The 17876-nt window shown below is 37.7% G+C and overlaps 1 protein-coding gene across 2 annotated transcripts in view; it reads right to left on the reverse strand.

Moving 5' to 3' along the window:
* Window positions 1-525: 525 nt before the first annotated feature.
* Window positions 526-17876, reverse strand: part of IGF1 (insulin like growth factor 1) — a 75677-nt gene continuing 58326 nt past the window's right edge. For both annotated transcript variants that reach the window (XM_027107361.1, XM_027107362.1), the window contains exon 4: window positions 526-6898. In XM_027107361.1, the coding sequence (XP_026963162.1) occupies window positions 6839-6898 (60 nt within the window). In that variant the 3' untranslated portion in view covers window positions 526-6838. The remainder of the gene's footprint in view (window positions 6899-17876) is intronic.

Genomic DNA, 17876 nt, shown 5'->3' on the forward strand with positions numbered 1-17876 from the left:
AAATAACAAGAGGGAAATCACTAATCTTTCCACTTTGTGCTTCCACAAATGCTACTGTGAGTTTGATATTCACAGTATCTATTCAGTAAAGGATTAGAAAGATTTATTGAAACAGAAATTCAGTGTTGAGAGATCACATTCTTATAACATTTCTCGATATTGGGAGTGTATTAAATGCTACTTGTATATTATGTACCCTACATGATAGAAAACCTTTTCCCAAATGCTTTGTCATGGATTATAACTCACTGTTGGGTTATGGTAAGTGGGGATGGGTTACTTAAACCTGCTTTATTGTTAATGCATCTACTGTACAATTCATACATCTCTTACATAGTTTGTCCAAGTTCTTTGAAACATTTATTTTTAAATATAATCTGTAAATTCTATAAGATATCTCCATTCTGGTGTATGATTAGTTTTATTTTCTGGGTAAGTTTTCATGTTTATTTGTTGCAATGACCTTAATTAATAAAAATGCTACATGACAATAGAATTCTTAAGGAATGACACATTACACCAACATTGTCCAAAAGAACTAATTAATCAAACATGATTAATTTTAATGTAATTACTAAAGAAAGATATATCATTTTATTATGACGCTCTAGCCATACATTTTCAAAATATGCTTATTAAACAGTAAATGTCAGATAATGATTCAGTTAGTTACATTTTTAGAAGTCGTTAGGATTGATATTCCTCTGCCATAAATGAATTGAATAATAATTTCAAATACAATCAGAGTTAATTTAATAAAAAATATGCTTTTGAACTAAGACAGATAAAATCAATGACCAATGATTATTTTCTGGTTTCAAAGTAGCAGGGAAGATTAATTCAGTGTCTGTAAGTTTATTTATCACACTTGGCCTAAATGTGATAAAAACAAATGAAGCAGAACACATGATGTAATCCCAGTTTTCACACTTCATTAGCTCTCTCAGCAAAAAAGAGATCTGACATAGTATTTGGGGCCTTTGTATAAACTGAATACAAGCTACATGATGTTTGAAAGTTTTTGATATTTGAATAGACATTTTAATAATACACAGACACAGATAAGAGATGTGAGTAGGTGGCTTGAGGTTTCAGAGTCCCTCCTGCAGTGTGTTTAGCAGCAGGTACAAAATAAATATCCAAACAAAATCAGATTAAGGGATTAACAGTAGTGACCTTGCTATGGGTAGGTGAGTGGGGCCAATGGGTGGTTTGGAAGGGATTTTCGAGTTCTTTTTTCATTTTTCCTACTTTTACATCAGTGCATTTTGGGCAAAAGAAAATGAGTAATGTTTAATTTTTAGATACAGTAGGGCTGGACAATTAAAAAAAGGAATATTCTAAGGATTGTGAAGGTCATTTGGAAGGTGACAGGTGATTCAGCAGGGGTTAAATGGGAGAAACTATCTCTATCTTAACTTACATTTCAATTGGGCAGTAACATTTGAACTTTTGTGTTCTCTTTTTAAGTTGTTTTTTCTTGAAAGACCTTATCAATGACAGCTGAAGAATGGGGAGAAACGGTGGCCGTCTTTAAGATCAATGTGGCATCATAAATTAAGAAGGAACAGGTGAAATGTATGCTTTAAAAGAGCCCCCTTTAATTCTAGGGTTTCAGCTTGGTCAGCCCTCTACAAAATTTTGAGGCAGGTACTAAATGAACAGGACTACGAGGAAAAAAGACAGTTTCAAAAACTCCCTGGGCCTCTGTCTCATCTGTGAGAGGTTTCCTACAAAATGTATTGTTCCAGATAGGATTTGGTTATTTAAATTTGTATCTTTATCCTGTACCATACGCACTTAAAGCTCAGACAGTCTTCTCATCTCCTTTTTTTTTTTAAATAGAAATCACACAAAAAAGATATCTATGTATCAGTTTCTAATACCTAACAGGAAAGTCTTTTAGAATATTAACATAGCAATAAGCAAATATGTACTATAGGATTAAACACTAGCATTGAAAACAAACAAACAAACCAAAAACAAAGAATCAACAAAATTTTCCTCTTGTTTTAGCCCCTTCAGATTCTGGACTTTATGAGCATTGCAGGAGAGGGGCATAAAGAATCGTGCTTAGTTTATTTTAAAATTTCAAAATAAATGATGCCATAATGATGCATAAATCAGATTTATCTTTCGAAAACATTGATGGGAAAGCCCAGGTGATTTGAGTGGGAATGCTCTTTCTTATGAAGAGAACCAAATAGGATGTCTCTAATAAATTAGTACAATCTTTTAAGATTAAAAATAGCAAAAACGTTTTAAATAGTCTGATTATAGCTTCAACAAGTCAAACATACATTTCTATCTAGCCTATAGTTTTAAAGAGTCTATGTGGGTTTAACGTATCATCCCTCATTCCAATATAAAAAAAGAAGAAAAAGAACAAGTCATTTTTGAACATTAAGATATTCATAAAGACTGTATAAAGTAAAAAACAAAACAAAACAAAAACAAAAAAATCTTCACAGATTGTTAGCCATCTCTTTCAACGGTTTCTCATAAATTCTTCTCTTTCCTTATCAGTAGATAACCCCCATCTCAGAAGGAAATACTTGCCAACACTTCCCAATGAGATCAGTGATTGCTTTTTATGAGAGCTACTGCTCTTTGAGATGTTTAGGTGAAGGGAGAATATCTTCTATAAACCAGTAAACTCCAAAGAATTACTCAAGGGGGATGTGGCAGAAGCTATTTTTAGAAGGTGAATCTATGCATTTTTCTTTTTGTTTTTATTTTCTCCACTTGCTGAATATCTGTTTTAGAGCAGAGAGCGCGTGCACACACATGCACACACACGCGCACACATGCGCACACACACAATCAATGAGTAACTTAATCATCTTTTCAGTTCTGCCATTTGCCTATAAGGTCTTTTTTTTTTTTCTTTCCCATTTATACTCCATGCTCTTGAATCAAGGTGTTCATATTGGATAATATATTGCTAATTTTATTGAGTTTGAGAGCCAACAAAATAATGGAGCCTTCTAACTTAAAAAAATTTCCTTCTTCTGCCCTTGCACCCCCAAACTCACAATTTGGTGAACAGTACACTACTTGTGAGTGATATAAAGTTGAAAGGTGGTGGTGACTAGACCTAATGCTATTTTCTTAAGCCATCTATCTAAAGAATTGTTTTTTTCATACTTTAAAAAAATATGTCTATGCTTTCTTTTTTTTTCTTTTTTTCTTTTTTTTTTTTAAGTCAAGTACTTTCTTAAAGAAACAATAGCACCACATTGGCATAGCTGGCCAAACAATAAATGGGAAAGCAAAATGTGCTACATCTTCCATTTTAAGCATTCTCCCAAGTGCATAAACTAATAACAGAAACCCTGAAGTCATAGTGCATGAGATGGTTTCATCTACACAAACACTGACATTCCAAGGAGGGGAAGGATTCTCAAGGGAGGCCAGGCTTTTTTTTTTTTTTAAGATTTTTCAAGGAAGTGATTTCTTCTCAGTATTCCATTGGACTCTTAGGATGAGTGTGTGTGTGCACGTGTCTCTGTGTGTGTGTGTGTGTGTGTGTGTGTGTGTGTGTGTGTAGGGTGGGTATTAGGAGAGTTTTTCTTTATCTCTAGAAGAGTGGATTCTGATGGAAAGATGCTTTAACTTTTTCAGTGGAACTTCTTCATCTTAAAATGTTTGAATAATACAATTATACTATTTGGGGAAGTGGGAATGGAAATTTGACCTAGGTATTCAGTGTTGTCAATTAAACTGGAAATCAACCCATAAATCAAAAGCTCATTCTTACCAGTATTTATAGCTCTTTCATAAACGTCTTGATATTGCCTCATCTCAAAATTCTAAAGCAAAGCTTATAAAGTTTTGAGTTGTAAGATTTTATGTGCTCCCTTCTGTCAGTACCAGGTCGTTCTGCTGTAGAATATAGTGATCAGCTGACTTCTGGAGTTGACAGCAATTTGTCTTCTAGTTTTAAATCATTTGAAAATAAGATAGTGGGTTAGTATAATTAGTTAATTTTTAATTAGCTAATTTATGATACAGTTGGAAAGGACTATGTACTAGAAAAAGTTAAGAAGGGTAATATGACTTCACATATTTAAGCTTTCCTCACTGGGGTATTTTTTGCTGTGAACGGAATTATTAAGTGAATCAAATAAGTCATAGACACTCTTAGAATTACCGTATTCAACTATGTCTGGAAACTTACAGGTCTGCAGAAGGTTGCATGTAAAGCGTTGTTCATAGTAATTTTAAAAGGTACACACTAGGAATAAGAAATAAAAATCAGAGTGCCATTTTGGGAAAATGGGTCTAGCATCTCATTCCATAGAACCCATATGTCTAGAAGACAGATGAAGGGCAAAATTACCTATGGTTTCTTTTACATCTGTCCACAGTGATCAGAACATAGCTCTGCATGCCAGGGGTGCTAAATTCAAATAACACTGTGGACTAAGGTTAAAATACTGGTTGGCTGACCAGAGGTGTCCATTAAATAGGCTTTCTTTTTGCATATGTTCGGAGATCCAGGAAATCTTGTTTTTTTCTGGCCTCTGAACCTTGAGGTGAACCAGTGGGATGAAGACTAAAGATGTTATTTTTGTTTTGCATGTACACTCTCCAAGAATAAAAGGGATATAGTTTGCACGGAATAATCAAGCCTGGTTGCTTTTCACCAAAAAGTTCTAAGGCAGATAAAAAGATCTGAATGATGGATGATTCATTGTTTTAATAAGAAAATCTTGATATGTAGACAGGAAATATTTTCTAGGTCAGCATGGACCTGTCCTCATCATTGGATTTTCTTGATACCAGTTTTCAGTTGAATGGATAAGACACATCCACAGAGGACTAGAGGCCACTCTTCTAAGCAGACATGAGGGAAAATTTCTAGCTGTGAAGGAAATGTTTGTCTTTCAACTAGCAATTCTAGTCAAGCATACTTTAACCAAAAATATATGTATATATCAGTATCTCCAAGGATAAGAACAAAATTCATTAAAGAAAGTAAATTTGTGACATTTTATTAGTTATTATTTCAATATTTGAAATCTTGGGACTTTTTTTAGATTACTTGAAAAGCGGAAAGAACTGTTTTTCAAAATGAGTAGAGTATCATTTATAATATTAAAAGAAGTATTATTAGGTTATTAGTAACTTCCCGGCAGAGTCAGTAAGTGCTAGCAAATGGAATAATCATCCTTTCGCTGATAGAAATCTTTGTTTTTCTCCTTTTTTCTTTTCCTCTCTTTTCACTTTGTATTCATAAATCCAAATGCAGAATTCAAAATCAAATTGCAGATCAAATATTTCTAGGTTATTTTGAAAAGTGTTTTAAAAGAGATTGAGCTGTTAGCTTTTAACAACTAGTTAGTTGGATAGTTAGTTGGATAGCTTCACTGACAAGAACTGGCATGTCAGGAGCATTCAGCTTATCAATTTTCTAGCTATGCTGTGAATGAGTTGTTCATAGAATTCCTTGCATCCCAGCAACTCAAGGGCTCTGATCTTGACGCCCTCATAGCAACTCAGGTTAAAAATCTGGAGCTTTATCTTTTTAATCCTCATACCACCCCTGTGAGGTAGGTAGATGACATATTGCCCCCATTTTGCAGATGAGGAAACTGAGGCACAGAGAGGTGAAGTGACTTGCCCAAGGTCACAGAGTGGTGAGTCCGTGACAGAGTCGGCAGGTGTTTGTTTCTTCAGCGAGAATAAGAAACCAGGACTGTTAAAATTCCTAGCCTTCTGCTTCTTCTACTCCTCTCTGGACTCGCCAATCAAATTTGCATCAGTGGACTTTGTGTCTTATTTCTTCTGGAAGGCGTAATTGGGGAACTTTTCTTTCCCAAATGGTTAAATTTTGAGTACCCTTCCCCTCTGTGTCACCTTTGGCTCCAGGCTTCCTCTTTTAATTTGCTTTCACCTTTTACCGTTTTGGCCAGACTCTTTCATATAACAAACTACAAAATAGCACCATTGTACTAAAAAAACAGAGTTTTACATACTGTTTGATACATCCTGTATTATTGACATGCTAAATTTACATAGTGCTTTATATGGAAAAAATAAAAAGAGAGAAGTACTGATTAGGTCGCACACTCACTCATCATTTGAAGGAACCATTCAGAGTTTGAGACTTTCTATGCTTAAAACATATGCCTAAAATGATTGGCCTCAAAGTTGCAACTACTTGCAATTTTTTTTAGCAAGATGTGGAAATAATAAAGCTTTGTGTCTAAAATAAATGCATCCAACTTATGTTTGGTACAAATGCCACAGATGGAATCTTGTGGGTTAAAAATTGGTGTTCTATTTGACTGCTTGCTGCTGCTATTGAGGAGGCCAAATTTGGCAAATAAAAAGGTGATGAAGGGGGGAGGGGGATAGACGAACAAGATTACCAGACACTGTAAAACAAACAGCCTGTGTTGCGTAGAAAGAAGTGCAAATAAAAAAATTAATAAACCACTTAGATAAGGCTGCTGAATGAATGTCTCTAGCAGCCAAGATTCAGAGACAAATGTAGTGCAACTGGATCTATATAACACCCATGCATTTGTGGCTCTTGAGAGGCAGGGACTAAGATCTCTATATATATTTTCTCTATAGAGCATTATGATAAAGGATCAACAGCAATCTACCAACTCCAGGACCATTTTGCAAGGTGCAAAGCTTTTAACAATCACTCCTAAAGACATTGTTGGAATGTTTACTTGCGTATTTCATTGGGGGGAATGCCCATCTTTTGAAATGTTATCAAACTTATTTTTTTGGTAGGTCTTCTGGTGTTTAACAGGTAACTCGTGCAGAGCAAAGGATCCTGCCAGTGGCATGTCATTCTTCACTCTTCAGGAAGGTCTTCCTACATTCTGTAGTTCTTGCTTCCTGCACTCCCTCTACTTGTGTTCTTCAAATGTACTTCCTAAAAATAAGGGAGAAAAAGTGACATTACTTTGATGAAGTTTTTTGTATCCTACCTATCTATTTCTAACATTGGGTCTCAACCTTTCATATCTATGCCTCACCACTCAATTTAACAGACAGCTTGGGCCAAGTTTTTCTGAGAAAGGCATATAGGTAGATGGGCCTGTAGTTTTTAGTTTAGCCAAACCTCACTCAGGCTTCTCTTTATCCTTGATGGCATGGGAACCACAGATTGCTTTATAATTACACAAAAATGTGTTTTTATTCATCAGCTACTATCACAGATTCCTTGACAGGAAGGAGATCCTTTAATATTCAGTCTTCTGGACTGGAACATCTTTTCCTAGTGAGGAAAAAAATCACATTTTGGGACCATCCTCTGTTGTTTTATTGCATTTTGTTCTGTTTTAGTTTTTGTAAAAAGGAGCTATTTCTTTTTCATTTTTTCTTTATCTCCTTTGGAGAGAGGCAGAGCTTTAGAAGATTGGGAATTTTTGTAGCTGATTTAGAATCTATAAAGTCACAGACATTCTAAGCTGTGCTCAAATCCAGCTCTTCCATTTTCCAGCTATGTGAACTTGTGCAAGTGACAATCTCTTGTGTCTCAATTTCATCCATAAACTAGGATAATAATAGTTTCTACATTGTAGGATTAAGGATTAAAGAATTAGAACATAAAAGCACTTATAATAGGCCTGGCGCATGGTAAGCACTATGTAAGTATTACCAATTGGTATTTACTCTTCTTCTTATTATTTCATCTTTATTGGAAAGTAACCATTCTTGGATTAAAAATTCTGGATTCCTTGCTTTGGTGCTACCATTCACCTATCAACAAGCAATTCTGTTATCCAAGGAATATTGAGTTTTGCTTAGAAGCCCTATGACAGTAGGGAGTTGTCTCTGTTCACTGTTACAGCCCCATGTCTAGAGCAGTGCCCAGAACATTTCAGGTGCTCCATAAATAGCTATAGAATGAATTGAATGAATGAATGAATATAATGGACCTCTGATAATGTGAAGAATCAAGTCATTATACTTTTTCTGTAATTATTATTTTATCCTTGAATATACTTAAATAGCAACATTAATTTAGACAAATAAGATATAACATAAAATCTGGGAGGAAATAACATTTGCATGCATAAACATCAGGTGCTGCTTGTCTTGATTTCACTTCTAGTCAGGAGGCCCTTAGAGAAGGATGTAGTAGATAATTATTGGTACAGAGTGAGGTTCAAGGATTCAGTGTCCTTTTTCCTGGGAACATTTTCCATCCAGACCAAAACCAAGAATTCTCACCATGGTGACTGGAATCTCCAAATTCTTCCTTCTGGCTAAGGAAATGATCAATCACCCAATCGTTGTTAGAAGTTTAGAGATCATTGTAAGGGACCTTGGAGATCACTTAGCCCTGAGAACTGGAGAGGGTAAGAAGGTGGGGCAGTATCATCTACCAGTCCCTGGAAGTTGTACCTGTTGACGAAGACCCGTAGGGATTTGATACTTTTTCTTACACATGTTTTTCAGCTCTACCTGGAACATTAGAGTTATCACCAAGACCTTTATAAAAGCAAATTAGCACTTTGTGAGTTGATGGTCAAAATATCTTGTACCTACTGAATAGAAGGAAGATCATTGTGTAAAGATGTTTATTCAAATATCTAGCTCAGTGGCCATTGAAAAAAACTTTGTGGGGAGAAATTGGGCACTTGTATAGGATAGCTTGAAATGCTGTCATTTAACATCCTGCCACTTTCCCCCCAAATATCGTACAACTTCTACGCATTTGTTGCTCCGCTGTTAAGCTAACAGTAAAGTATCTGCTGTTAAGCTAACAGTAAAGTTTGTATTCCTTCCTAATCTTACCTTTTAATCTGCTTCCTTAAAGGAGTTCTCCAGAAAATGGAAGAAAGACATATGGGGCTACAGAGTAGAGACACTATTGTCCCAAACTCCTTGAAACATTCCTGTTCAGTTCTCAGTAGACCCTGCTGATTTTATATGGCTCATCAAAACCCCACAATAGCTATTATTAAGGACACTATCAGTCTATCAAACTAGTAACCAAATTTACCAACAGGTCTAAAAATACCCTAACTTGGGTTTTACCTCTTTTTCTGTTTAAGAGGCATGCCAGCTTAGAAAAAGAAGATTTTTAAGAATCTGGATAAAGCCCCAACTAGGAAAATGCTCCAGAATGAGATGGTAACAAGTAAAAAGAAAGCACATGAGGTATTTAATCTCCAGTCTTCCTCTCAAGCCAAATTAATCTCAGATTTCCAGAAGAAAAAATTCAGGTATCTTCTGTGCTTCCCTCTTCAAATTCATGAGGGCTGTAGCAAAAAGGATTGGGGTTAGCTTGGCCAACCATATAGATCTTATTCTTCTCCCCAACAGAGAGATTCTTTTTCCCTCAAAGCAGAAGTGTAAAGTGCAAAGTCTGAGTGGAGGGATCTTCTGGCCTATTTCTTCTGGGTCTGTTTCGGCATCGCAGCAAAGTCATGGGCAGAAACTCACTCACTTGTTAAAGCTGACACTGCTCCAGGCAGCATGGTTCCCATGCACACAGGCGTACGGTGGAGGCCATTCAAAACCAGCTGGGATGTCGTCTGGTTTGCATTGGCTCTCTTCCCGGGCTCTCACATGTGACTTCTTTGTTGCAGACAATGACAGTGACAAAACAAAGGCACTCAGGGATTTAGTCTCAGTTGCATCTGTTGCTTTGCTCATTGTCTTAATTTAATGACGCGGGCCACCTGACAATGGGTGGCAAGTGGAGGCATGTCAGAAGCAGCCGTCGGGGCTGGCGCCCACCTTCAACGCACTTCTTGAAGGGGTTAGGAAACTGTCCCACATTCAGCCAAGCAAAAACGTTTCACTTCAACAGCTTGTCCAAGACAAACAAACCAGCTGAAACTGTTTCTAGTATGTAACTAGACAGATTTTTGAAAGGAAAACAGTAGTGAGTAAATACTGTTTCCTATTGACACCAGGGAAGGTAAGATTATTTACAAAAAAAATGCTGGTCCTTTAGCTCACTGGGGTTGGTTGAGGAAATATACCCTCTGAAGGAAGGGTTAACCAACTCACGAGGAAATAGGTTTGATAGGGGTTAATTTGTGATATACTTTATTACACAGTGTGTACCCTACACAGGTATTTAGGAAGCTGGAAAATGCCCTGAAGGGGTCATTCATATTCCTCCTTATCTCTTAGCACATCCTAGCTCTTGTTTTTTTCCAAAGGAAAGCTATCCACAAACTTTTGGATTAAGATTGCTGAGAGCTAATGACAATGGCAATACTAGTAATCTTGATTAAAATTTGCACACACTTTACAGTTTACACAGTAGTCAGTGAACCCTCCCAACAACCTTGTGAGATGATGTTGTTTGCATCTGTCTCATTCACAATCTGAGGTTCCCTAAGATTTAATGACTTGCTTGAGGTCCCATAGGAACAAATCAATAGACCTAGATCTAATAGTAAAATAATTTATTATTTTAATAAAAGGATAACAATTCTATCACTTGAACATTTGTATGTTCTGGACACTGTGTTATAAGGTGCTAATTGTATACATTCTCTTATTTAATTCTCATAGTTCTCTTGGAGATGGGTACTAGTGCCTTGCCCATTTTACCTTTATGGAATATGAAGCTTATAAAAGCTAAACAACTTTCCTAGTTTCTTACAGTGAAGATGTGACCACGGTTGGAATTTGTATCAGTCCCTTCTGATTCTGGAGCTCACCAGTTAGCCACTCTGCCATACTGCCTCTCTAAGAGGTAAGACAATATCTAGTGCCTCAAAATCCAATTCCGATAACTGATAATGTCATGAGCTGCCCATGATCCCAAATGGTGGTAGATGCTGGTTTGGAGGGTAAGGCAAGACTCTAGGGAAGTGGATGCCCTCCCTTATCACATGTGAGCTGACTCCTGTTTTTATGGTTAGTGATAGAGGTCTAGTAGCACAGCATTCATTTAACAAAAGCTAACCCTGCAGATGTTATAAGCCCTTATTTTCTCCCTGCCTATCTTTATGAGATTTTGCCCAAGAGACAGAATCTAAAAGAAGGATGATAATAGGCCCTTTACATTTTAGGGAGGGAGCAGTGATGTTTTCAGTAGACTCTGTTTCCATCTCCACCCACTGCAAACAAGTTAGGTATTGTATGACATAAAGTCTAAGAAAAGACTGGCACCGTATAAAAAAGGCTAGGCAAATACCATCCATCATGGAATGTTAGCAGCCTACTGCACAGCATAAAGTTCTAACTGAGCATTGAGCTTCTCCTTAACAGGGCAAAATGGAAAAAAGAAAGAGCAGTGTATGATTGAAGAGATGGCCCAGATGTCAGCTCTTTACCTGTTGAAAAGGATGTGCTCTAGCTATTTTTCTGGCTTGGTCTGGAGACACGTGGAATTGTAGAGGATGATTTAGATGTCTCAACATCAACTTTGATGTCTTGTTATTTTGGGGGATTACAAGTTCAAATTCCAGGAGAGTGAGATCAGTCTTTCATCTCTGGGAGCCAAGCAGAGTGAGTGTCATGAAATCAACTCAGTGCTTTGGGATGTGACTTTTAAAACCAAAGGACAAAGTGCACTTTTCAAGAGATGTATGCTCCTGGTGGAGTAACTGCCTCTTTAACAAAGTGAGAGATGTATAGTCTGGGCACAGTGTTGGTCTGCTCAGCCTCTTATTTACTTATTTTTTCTGGAAAGACCTCATCCTATCTTTTATGCGGTTATAATGGGAATGCACATTTTTTCCAATATGATTGTCTCCTCTGGCCATAGTGGATGGGCCTGGCATGCCCCTCCCATAGCTCAAGAAGAGTATGGTGGGGAAACCAAGGCAGACCCAATTTCTGGGAAACACAAGATTCTTTTATTGGCCAGCTTTGGCTCCAGGGCTCCTCAGTGGCTTTGCTGAACTTTGCTTAGGCTGTTCAGCAGTCTAGGATGCTTCCACCCAACTGTCTCTCTTCCTCTGCTTCATTGGGGTCAGACTTGCATTGCATTCTGATGGCTTGTTCAGGCTTCCCTGATCCTCTCCTGTTGCTTTTCACACGGGCATTTCCCCTAATGAAATCCTTGCTCCTTTAACCTAGTCTCATTTATGTTTCTCGGAGGTCCTGGACTTACATACCTAAGCTCCCAGCTCCCAGCACAGAATTGTGTGACCTTTGACAATCACTACATTCTTCTCTCCTTCTGTTTCCTGTTTTGTAAAATGAAAGGGTGGGGTAAGAGCACCCACCTCATAATGTTATGATTGCATGTGATCACCCTTACACATTTACCTGGCAGAGTTGTATGCAAGAGAGCCTACTGTTTCAAGGGCCCTTGGTTTAGATCTATTTTGTGAACTTGATGGCAACACCAGTCTGTTCTGGCTTCTGTGCTGTCAGAATACACTCTGGGTCTACCTTTGTTAGAGCATTGATGTGCTGTGGCATAAATTATGTAAGTGTTCACTTCCCCACTAACAAGTAAGCTCCTTGAGGGCAGGTAGCATTGTTCCTGCACCTCTGTCTCCTCCCTGGATGCATGTTGCTTTGAGCAAAGTGGCAAACCAGGAAATGCTTGTTAAATTGATTTAAATCTCCTGCAGGAGTGGTGGGATAGAGTTCAGGTCATAGCAAGCCTTGCATGGCTTCCTACTTCCTGCTGTGCACAGAGCCCACTCCGGTCTCAGAACTTACAACTGGCGGGTTGCAGTACAGTAATATATCAGTGAAGAAATGCAGAAGAGAGAGCACAATGCATGATTAAAACGCTAGAGTCTGTCTTGAGTTTGGATTCTGGTCTGACCACTTGTTAGGGCAAGATCTTGGCAAGACATTTAGCTGCCCTTAGCCCAAGTTTTCTAATCTGTGCAATGCGGGTAATTATAGCATTTACCTCACAGGCTAACACTGAAGATTGAATGAGGTGATTCGTGATAGTGCTTACCACAGAGCATATGCCTAATAAATAACAGCTATTATTATTGCCTTTTAAAAAATAGTTACTGTTGTCAAAGCACGCCCCATGCTTGGGTGCTGCCCTTTCTCTGGCTGGTGAAAGAGTAGTTATTTACTGGGTGCCCAGGGCTCCCTTGAGTGCTGGGATAGCAGATGTATAGCTCTTTTTTCTAGTGACTGGTACATCCCTAGGAATCCCCAGGTTTAGGGAGTGTATTTATCCCATAATTATTCACAGATTATCCTGTCTTGGCAACTTTCTTATTTTTCAAGGGACACCACCTGACTCTGTTTCAAGTATTTCTATCTGTGATGTAAGAAATCACTACCAGCAGAAACTAACACACCATTGTAAAGCAATTATACTCCAATAAAGATGTTTAAAAAATAATAATAATAAATGCAATTCCAAGCGTATAACTTACTCAAAAAAAAAAGAGAAAGAAATAGCTACCAAAATGGTTTAAAAGCCTGAAAAAGAAAAAAAAAAAGAAGAAACGAAAGGGAGGGACTTCCCTGGTGGCGCAGTGGTTAAGAATCTGCCTGCCAATGCAGGGGACGTGGGTTTGAGCCCTGGTCCGGGAAGATCCCACATGCCACAGAGAAACTAAGCCCGTGTGCCACAACTACTGAGCCTGCACTCTAGAGCCCACGAACCACAACTACTGAGCCTGCGTGCCACAACTACGGAAGCCCACACACCTAGTGCCCATGCTCCGCAACAAGAGAAGCCACCGCAGTGAGACGCCCACGCACTGCAACAAAGAGTAGCTCCCGCTCACCACAACTAGAGAAAGCCCGCCCGCAGCAACAAAGACCCAATGCAGCCAAAAAAAAAAAAAAAAAAAAAGGAAAGGGAAAAAAAAAGCTGAAGGGTATTTTCCCTTGCTGGCAATAGTTATTTATGTTGCCTTTAATAGTCTTGAAGGATGTTGTAAAATACTTCAGGGCTGCTTAGACTGTTGATTATATGGGCAGCCTGTTTAGTTAGCTGTTTGTGTTTGTTTTACATTTTTAAATTAAGAAAAAAAACTTTAAGCACAGTATCTTTCCCAGGGGGAGTTGATTTTGGAATTGCTGAAAGGTTCAAATGTTGTGGTATTTAAAAAAGTGGAACACCAGATTCTAGCAATTTCACTGATATGTACTAAAGATTCAGCACATTTTTACCTAAAAACTGGATTTGATTATTCTTTTTCTCTTAAGCCTCCAAAATGGCATTGTTTCATCTGACATACAACATATGCTGGAGTACTTAAACTCATGTATGTGGTAATTTATATTATAATATTCTGGGGAGATGCAAGGCTCAGGGTTGTTACCTTTTAGTGTCATTTCAACGCAATAGTGATGAGTTCAGAGGATTAGTAGGAAAGGGTGTTGCCCTCTTCCACTCATTCTTTGTGTGTGTGACAAATCTGGGCAGAACATTCAAATACTGTGTTCTGAATTTTCCTCCTCACTGAATTGAGAGAAATTTTGCAAGTTTGGAAGGCTCTTCTGAACTTTTAGGATGAACAAAATAACACAATGACAAGTTAAAGTGATTTGCATCTGTTTGAGGTTGATGGGAGCCTTCAGCATATAAGAGTAAACATGCATGGTGCCAGCCAGTGCTTTTCCAAGACAGAAAATGGTGCAAGAATAATTCATGCGTGTATACAGTTTTAAAAAAATCAGAATCATTGCATTGTGCCAAAAGTACTTTTACTTCCATACAAGCGTTTTTTGAAGAAGGAAACAAATATCATTATTGACAGAGACAAACCGGAGCCATCCAATCGTGGCCTTGGTCAACCAATACTGACAAAATAATGCTATATATTTATTGATTCCTTTATACTTTTCATTTTTTCTAGTCCTCCAATGCCTCATGAATGATTCAAGCTTGCCACACTCATACCATGACATAAATATCACATGTTCCCAAGTCTACAATCGTCAACTGATTAGGAATCTTTACCGAACCCTCAACCTGCCATGGTCTTACTTGTAATCATTTAGAATTTTTGTCTTTCCATAATTGTTACCTACAGCTGTGAAAATAGTGCATCATATTTTCATGGATGGCGGAGCTGGTTGGTCTTTGATTACATGACCTCTTGGAGCTGTCCAGACAGAAAGCTCCACGTGAATGTTTATATATTTTACACAGAATTTTGTAAGAATTTTGGCATGTGAATCCCAGCGTGCACGCACGCACACACACACACACACACACACACACACACGCACAGAGAAAAAGCAAAAAAGAGAAAATAATCTCCTTCCCTTCAAAAGTATTTGCTGTAGTTAACTACAGATTGTAAATTACCACAAGGGTATTTAGAATTAAAATTAGTTGGATGGACTTTTAGCATTCTTATTTCTATCAAACCTCTACTTTTTCAAAAGAGTTAGTTTTCTGACCAATGGGTCTTAAAACTGTAACCACATTAGTGAATAAAATATAGATGGAAATTTTGGAAAATGTTTTCTAGCTCTTGTTACTTATCTAGCAATGGCCCATTGAGCTATGATTGAGTTCCTAGTGCGGTGAGAAGTTTCTTCTCTCTAGAAGTACCAGACATGGACTCATAGACCCGTTGTCCCACATCTCTCATAATTTCCATGCTGTTCTCAATTTCCATTTCTCTCTACTTGAGTTTAAATGTGAGTATATATTTCTAAACCATCTCTTTTGGTTGCTAGATAAAAATGAGGTAGCACTAAGGCTGTTAAAGGAGTCCCATTAAAGAAGGAGTCCCAAATAGATGGGTATCAGGGAAAGGTACTCAGATTTCAGTTAGGCCTCTGAGGATGGAGAAGCTGATTTTGACCTTGCAGGTCTGGAAGTTTAGTGGCCAGTGAAGAACCTTTGCTAACCTTGCCTGTTCCTTCTTTAAAAGTGAACTTATCTTGCCTAGGTCAATACATATTGTCACTGATTTTCCAAGGATTCAGTAGCTGGGCTTTTAATCACTGAGGAATTCTATAGTGGATATTTCAAACCTCATAAACGGCATTCTGCTTCCTCTAAAATGATTTACCTTTTCCTTGCTACCAAAGGCTTCCACTTTAACTCCAGACTATCAACTTTGCCCTTGGATTAAAAGTCAGCTCGTTGTTTTCTAGTAAATATTGCCAAAAGCCCTATTCCCTTCACATAGGCAAGCAAAGACAATAGACCTCATCCTCCCCCATGGATGCAAGTGGACTTGAGAAATTGCAAAGTTTACTTAAGAAAACATTGTTTCCTGTTGGTGATCGTGGGAGGGAGACAGGAGATGGAGGAGAGAGTAGGGGAGGGGCTCTTCGGGAGCTCATTTCTTTTCCACCCTTACATCCTAAGAGCACGCACATTACAAGCTATATGAGGTTTTGTTTGTTTTCAAGAGATGTTTGAAAGAAGATCAAATGTTTGTGAGAGGCACCGGATCGGCAGCCCTAGAAACTGAAATGTCCCGGAAGCTGTGTGAGCCCGGAAATATCCCACATTTTTATTTATTTTGGCAATTTTACTTTAAACTAGTAAGAGCTGGAGTTCATGCTACAATTAAATTTTCCTCAGGCACCATGAAATGAAAACACATATTACATTTGATTTTAGCTGGTTGAGAAAAATAGTGGTTTTCTGAAAGTTCATTCTATGACCTCAAAATAAAAGTTAACGGTTCTTCACGTGGGACAACCGAGCTTCCACCGAAGCTGGAATAATTCACAGAACTGGGGTTCTCTGGGTTGGAAGGATTCTTAGGTCATCGAGTTCTCTTTTCCTATCATATGCTCGAAACACACTACCATGTCACTAGAAAGTGTTGGTAAGCTTGAGCTTGAAGTTTTTGTTAATAGGAGCCTCGCTCCTACTTGAGGAGACCTATTTCTTTTTCAGATGGCTCTAATTTTAAGAACTAAGTAACATAATATCAACTAAAAATTTAATAGTGCTTACTATGTGCCAGGCACCATTTTAAACACTATAATATATATTTGTATGCACACACACACACAATCTCAATAAATCCTCACAACTCTATGAGGTAGATTCAATGATTACTCCCATTTGGCAGATGAGGAAACTGAGGCACAGGTAAATTACATGATTCTCCCAAGGCCATCCAGCTATTAAGTGAAATAGCCAGAATTTGAACCCAGGCAGTCTGGTTCTAGATTCTGTACTCTTAACCACTATGTTTTATTGTCTTTCCAATCTTTATAATTCTCCTTCCTGCCTTGTACAGAGGTTTGCACATCATAGGTACTAAATAAAAATATTTTCAATAATTTAAGGATCATGATTCCTTACATATTCCTGATAGTTTTACACACAATCATCAATTTGCCCTAAAAGAAACATTTGAAACAGTGGGCTTTTAAATGGTGATTAATACTCTGCTCACTTCAAGAAAGCATTGAGGGGACGAATAGGAACGTAACATTCACTATAAAGTACTCAACCAGTTGCCACCTTTAGCAGTAGGTTCTTGAATGATTTCAATTTTGGCTAGAGTAGGAAATTCCAAATATGCAAGACTTGTGCAAGCACAATTCCTCTGCCTTCCCTTTTTTACGCTGCACTTGCCTCACTGTCTTATGCAAGGACAAAAAGAATTATTTCATCTCAGCAGTGCTACTTACTTTTATGGTCTATGTCTCTAATACTATTCCCCTCCCTATATCACTCACATGTCCATCCATCCTTTCATCCATCATTATATGCCATGTATCACTAGGTGCTTAGTACTGATTCTAGAAGGGGTAAGATGGAAAGACAACAATAGATTCTTCCTGTTTACTTAATTCATATTATTGAGAAATCACATGTAGGCATTCAATATGACTGCTTTAGAGTTGATAAAACCCATTGTAAAAAGAAGTGGGTTTTAACTAATAGTCTGGTAGTTAAGCATTCTTTAACTAGAAAGTTCTATTCCTTTTTTTTCTTTTAAAGTCTTTGCCTTACATTTTCTTGAATGAAGTTCATCATTGGGTATAACTATAGTTTATCCAAAGCCCTGTGT

This window comes from Aethalodelphis obliquidens, unplaced genomic scaffold, assembly GCF_003676395.1.
Source record: "Aethalodelphis obliquidens isolate GAN/ISIS:26980383/991018 unplaced genomic scaffold, ASM367639v1 scaffold8, whole genome shotgun sequence".
In the NCBI taxonomy this organism is placed as follows: Eukaryota; Metazoa; Chordata; class Mammalia; order Artiodactyla; family Delphinidae; genus Aethalodelphis; species Aethalodelphis obliquidens.